Source organism: Oncorhynchus nerka, linkage group LG6 (assembly GCF_034236695.1).
Source record: "Oncorhynchus nerka isolate Pitt River linkage group LG6, Oner_Uvic_2.0, whole genome shotgun sequence".
In the NCBI taxonomy this organism is placed as follows: Eukaryota; Metazoa; Chordata; class Actinopteri; order Salmoniformes; family Salmonidae; genus Oncorhynchus; species Oncorhynchus nerka.
Window position 1 is genome coordinate 5,323,815 of NC_088401.1, and position 6,000 is coordinate 5,329,814.

General features: G+C 45.7%; 1 protein-coding gene across 1 annotated transcript in view; it reads left to right on the forward strand.

Annotated features, from left to right (window-relative positions):
* Window positions 1–6,000, forward strand: part of LOC135572157 (probable ubiquitin-conjugating enzyme E2 W-B) — a 43,154-nt gene that overhangs the window by 26,425 nt on the left and 10,729 nt on the right. The window contains exon 4 of the mRNA XM_065019228.1: window positions 5,869–6,000. This exon is cut by the window's right edge and continues 24 nt beyond it. Within this exon, the coding sequence (XP_064875300.1) occupies window positions 5,869–6,000 (132 nt within the window). The remainder of the gene's footprint in view (window positions 1–5,868) is intronic.

Here is a 6,000-nt window from a genome sequence, read left to right on the forward strand (position 1 = left end):
TCATATTAATTTATTCTAGAACTCACTCCCCTGGATCATGTTAATTTATTCTAGAACTCACTCCCCTGGATCATGTTAATTTATTCTAGAACTCACTCCCCTGGATCATGTTAATTTATTCTAGAACTCACTCCCCTGGATCATATTAATTTATTCTAGAACTCACTCCCCTGGATCATATTAATTTATTCTAGAACTCACTCCCCTGGATCATATTAATATTAATTTATTCTAGAACTCACTCCCCTGGATCATATTAATTTATTCTAGAACTCACTCCCCTGGATCATATTAATATTAATTTATTCTAGAACTCACTCCCCTGGATCATGTTAATTTATTCTAGAACTCACTCCCCTGGATCATGTTAATTTATTCTAGAACTCACTCCCCTGGATCATACTAATTTATTCTTGAACTCACTCCCCTGGATCATATTAATTTATTCTAGAACTCACTCCCCTGGATCATGTTAATTTATTCTAGAACTCACTCCCCTGGATCATGTTAATTTATTCTAGAACTCACTCCCCTGGATCATACTAATTTATTCTTGAACTCACTCCCCTGGATCATATTAATTTATTCTAGAACTCACTCCCCTGGATCATATGAATATTAATTTATTCTAGAACTCACTCCCCTGGATCATATTCATACTAATTTATTCTAGAACTCACTCCCCTGGATCATGATAATTTATTCTACAACCCACTCCCCTGGATCATATGAATATTAATTTATTCTAGTACTCACTCCCCTGGATCATGATAATTTATTCTAGAACTCACTCTCCTGGATCATATTAATATTAATTTATTCTAGAACTCACTCCCCTGGATCATATTCATATTAATTTATTCTAGAACTCACTCCCCTGCATCATATTAATACTAATTTATTCTAGAACTCACTCCCCTGGATCATATTAACTTCTTGCTCCTACCCTCTACTTTTTTGAACATTTTGTTAAAAATCGTGCAACATTTCAGCGCCCTGCTACTCATGCCAGGAATATAGTACGTTCATATGGTTAGAATGTGTGGATAGGAAACACTCGGACGTTTTTAAAACTGGTTAAATCACGACTGTGGCTATAACATAACGTGCGTTACATCGGAAAGCGCAGGAAAACCTGATCACAGAAAATGGAAATAAATATCCTTGCGCCACTTCCAGCAATTGTTCACAGTGAGCCGAATTAGATAAGACCGAGCATTCAACTCCCACAGCATCCCCATGTTGTCTAGAGTCTTGTGAATTGAATCATCTTTGATTCTTGGTTGAACCGAAACAGGGGAACCACTTACCTCCAGTCTCCGCCCAGATCATTTTGAAGAGCTCTCTCGTGAAATTTTTCCAAGACGACAGCTAATGATTTTTACATCGCCTCCTGATGATTTTTATCGCTTATTAACGTTTACTAATACCTAAAGTAGCATTACAAACGTATTTCGAAGTGTTTTGTGAAAGTTTATCGTCTACTTTTTTGAATTAAAAAAATGACGTTACGTTGTGAAATCGCTGTTTTTTTCGTTTATCACACAGTCTACATATAACGATATCTTGGCTTTATATGGCCCGATTTAATCGAAATAAAGACCCAATAGTGTTTATGGGACATCTAGGAGTGCCAACAAAGAAGATGGTGAAAGGTAATGACTGTTTTCTATTTTATTGTGCGGTTTGTGTAACGCTAAATGCTAATTATTTTGTTTACGTCCCCTGCTGTGCTTTTGTGTTGTAGTGTATTGGTGCATGCTATCAGATAATAGCTTCTCATGCTGTCGCCGAAAAGCATTTTAAAAATCTGACTTGTTGCCTGGATTCACAACGAGTGTAGCTTTAATTCGATACCCTGCATGTGTATTTTAATGAACTTTTGAGTTTTAACTAATACTATTAGCATTTAGCGTAGCACATTTGCATTTCCAGAGCTCAGTAGAGGGAAGAGGTTAATATTAATTTATTCTAGAACTCACTCTCCTGGATCATATTAATATTAATTTATTCTAGAACTCACTCCCCTGGATCATATTAATTTATTCTAGAACTCACTCTCCTGGATCATACACATTTATTCTAGAGCTCACTCCCCTGGATCATGTTAATTTATTCTAGAACTCACTCCCCTTGATCATGTTAATTTATTCTAGAACTCACTCCCCTGGATCATGTTAATTTATTCTAGAACTCACTCCCCTGGATCATGTTAATTTATTCTAGAACTCACTCCCCTGGATCATGTTAATTTATTCTTGAACTCACTCCCCTGGATCATGTTAATTTATTCTAGAACTCACTCCCCTGGATCATGTTAATTTATTCTAGAACTCACTCCCCTGGATCATGTTAATTTATTCTAGAACTCACTCCCCTGGATCATGTTAATTTATTCTAGAACTCACTCCCCTGGATCATATTAATATTAATTTATTCTAGAACTCACTCCCCTGGATCATATTAATACTAGTTTATTCTAGAACTCACTCCCCTGGATCATATTAGTTTGTTCTAGAACTCATTCCCCTGGATCATACTAATTTATTCTTGAACTCACTCCCCTGGATCATGTTAATATTAATTTATTCTAGAACTCACTCCCCTGGATCATATTAATATTAATTTATTCTAGAACTCACTCTCCTGGATCATATTAATATTAATTTATTCTAGAACTCACTCCCCTGGATCATATTAATTTATTGGTGGCTCATAATTGGATCCTGACCTAGGACACAGTGGAGACAGCTGTCTCTCTCTCTCTAGCTGTCTCTCTCTCTCTCTCGCGCGCTAGCTGTCTCTCTCTCTCTAGCTGGCTCTCTCTCTCCCACTCTCTCTCTCTCTAGCTGTCTCTATCTCTCTTGCCCTGTCTCTCTCTCTCTCGCGCTGTCTCTCTCTCGTGCTGTCTCTCTAGCGGTCCTTTTCTCTCTAGCTGTCTCTCTCTCTCTTTCTCACGCTGTCTCTCTGTCTCTCTCTCTCTAGCTGGCTCTCTCTCGCGCTGTCTCTCTCTCTCTCTCTCTCTCTAGCTGTCTCTCTCTCTCTAGCTGTCTCTCTCTCTAGCTGTCTTTCTAGCTGTCATTTTCTCTCTAGCTGTCTCTCTCTCTCTAGCTGTCATTTTCTCTCTAGCTGTCTCTCTCTCTAGCTGTCTCTCTCTCTCTCTCTCTAGCTGTCATTTTCTCTCTAGCTGTCTCTCTCTCTAGCTGTCTCTCTCTCTCTCTCTCTCTCTCTCTCTAGCTGTCCTTTTCTCTCTAGATGTCTCTCTCTACGCCAGTGTATTAAAGCCCACGGTGAGAGAGGATTAGCTTAACGTGACAATCTTATTTTACATATCAGTGGCCTATAAATAGAGAGAGAATATTAGATCTACAGTCAGGCTACTACTACCACCTCATACCCCCAGCACAACAACACCCCACAGATAACTACCACCTCATTGTAATTGTTTGAGTGTTGTAAGTGAATGGATGTATCCGTGTGTGTGCACACGTGGCTCTTAAAATAAGTATTTTTGAGAAGGACTAGAGATTTTCCCATCACTGCACTTGAAAACAAAGTTCTCCCTTAATGCACACCATGTACAGTAACACTGTAGGGGCCTCTGCTCTCCTCTGGTGGTGAGTTCAGCGAGAGAGCTGTGATGTCTTCTCTTCCTCTGTAGTTATCCTCCCTAAAGAAGTGTGCAGCTCTCTCTCTGTCTCTCTGTCTCTCTCTCTGTCCCCCCTCTCTCTCTCTCTCTCTCTCTCTCTCTCTTCCCCCCCCTCTCTCTCTTTCCCCCTCTCTCTCTCCTTCTCCCTCTCTCTCTTTCTCTTCTCTTTTCCCTCTCTCTCCTTCTCCCTCTCTCTCTCTTTCCCCCTCTCTCCCCTTCCCTCTCTTTCTTTCCCCTCTCTCTCTGTCTCTCTCTCTCTTTTCCCCCTACCCCTCTCTTTCTCTTTCCCCCTACCCCTCTCTTTCCTCTCTCTCTCTCTTCTCTCTCTCTCTCTTCCCCTCCCACTCTCTCTCTTTTCCCCTCTCCTCTTCCCCTCCCTCTCTCTCTTCCCCTCCTACTCTCTCTCTTTTCCCCTCTCTCTCTCCCCCTCCCCCCTCTCTTTCCCCCTCTCTCTTCCCCCTCCCCTCTCTCTCTTTCCCCTCCCTCTCTTTCCCCCTCCCCCTCTCTCTCTTTCCCCCTCCCCTCTCTCTTCCCCTCCCACTCTCTCTCTTTCCCCCCCTCTCTCTCTTCCCCCTCCCACTCTCTCTTTTCCCCTCTCTCTCTTTCCCCCTCCCCCTCTCTCTCTTTCCCCCTCCCACTCTCTCTTTTTCCCTCCCCTCTCCCTCTTTCCCCCTCTCTCTCTTCCCCCTCCCCTCTCTCTCTTCCCCCTCCCCTCTCTCTCTTCCCCCTCCCCCTCTCTCTCTTCCCCCTCCCCTCTCTCTCTTCCCCCTCCCCCTCTCTCTCTTCCCCCCTCCCCTCTCTCTCCCTCCCCCTCTCTCTTTCCCCTCCCCTCTCTTTCCCCTCCCACTCTCTCTCTTTCCCCCTCTCTCTCTTTCCCCTCTCCTCTTTCCCTCTCCCCTCTCTCTCTTTTCCCCTCTCTCTCTTTCCCCTCCCCCTCTCTCTCTTTTCCCCTCTCCCCCTCTCTCTCTTCCCTCCTCTCTCTCTCTCTTTTCCCCCTCTCTCTCTTCCCCCCTCCCCCTCTCTCTCTTTCCCCCTCCCCTTTTCTCCCTCTTTCCCCCTCCCCTCTCTCCCTCTTTCCCCTCTCCCCTCTCTCTCTTCCCCCCCCCTCTCTCTCTCTTTCCCCCTCCCCTCTCTCTCTTTCCCCTCCCCTCTCTCTCTTTCCCCCTCCCCTCTCTCTTTCCCCTCCCCCACTCTCTCTTTCCCCCTCTCTCTCTTTCCCTCCCACTCTCTCTCTTTCCCCTCTCTCCCCTCTCCTCTCTCTTTCCCCCTCCCCCTCTCTCTCTCTTTCCCCTCCCCTCTCTTTCTTTCCCCCTCCCCTCTCTCTTTCCCCTCTCTCTCTTCCCTCCCCCTCTCTCTCTTCCCCCTCCCCTCTCTATCTTTTCCCCTCCCCTCTCTCTCTTTCCCCCCCCCTCTTCCCCCTCCCCTCTCTCTCTTTCCCCTCCCCCTCTCTCTCTTTCCCCTCCCACTCTCTCTTTTCCCCTCCCACTCTCTCTCCTTTCCCCTCTCTCTTTCCCCCTCCCCTCTCTCTCTCTTTCCACCCCTCCCCTCTCTCTTCCCCCTCCCCTCTCTCTCTTTCCCCCCCCCTCTCTCTTTCCCTCTCTCCTCTTTCCCTCCCCTCTCTCTCTTTCCCCTCCCCTCTCTCCCTCTCTCTTTTTCCCCTCCCCTCTCTCTCTTTTCCCCCTCCCCTCTCTCTCTTTTCCCCCCTCTCTCTCTTTCCCCCTCCCCTCTCTCTCTTCCCCCTCCCCTCTCTCTCTTTCCCTCCCCTCTCTCTCTTTCCCTCCCCCTCTCTCTCTTTCCCCCTCCCCTCTCTCTCTTTCCCCTCTCTTCCCCCCCCCTCCCTCTCTCTCTTCCCCCCTCCCTCTCTCTCTCTTTCCCCACCCTCCCCCTCTCTCTCTTCCCCTCCCTCTCTCTCTCTCCTCCCATCATGTGAGGCACTCTTCTCCTAGTCCCCCAGCCTCATGTTGCTGTAAGCTAAGCCCAGGCTTACAGTCCAAGGCTCATTATTTTTTTGCTATTAATGTGAAAATCTAAACTCATTCCGGCCGACGATTTTCCTAATTCAGCTACACCCCTCCCCCACCCACACCAACCTAAAAATAGAGGTCAAAACATAACAGGCCGTTGTACAGATGCAAAGTAGATGGATCTCTCTTTTTAAACTATGAACGTTGATGTGTCTAATCTTTATTTCGTTGTTGTTTTTCTGTCCCCCTGTTCAGGTGATGTTCACGGGAGAGAATATACCTGTACATCCTCACGTTTATAGCAACGGTCACATCTGTCTATCCATACTAACAGAAGACTGGTCGCCAGCCCTCTCAGTGCAGTCAGTCTGTCTCAGCATTATCAGC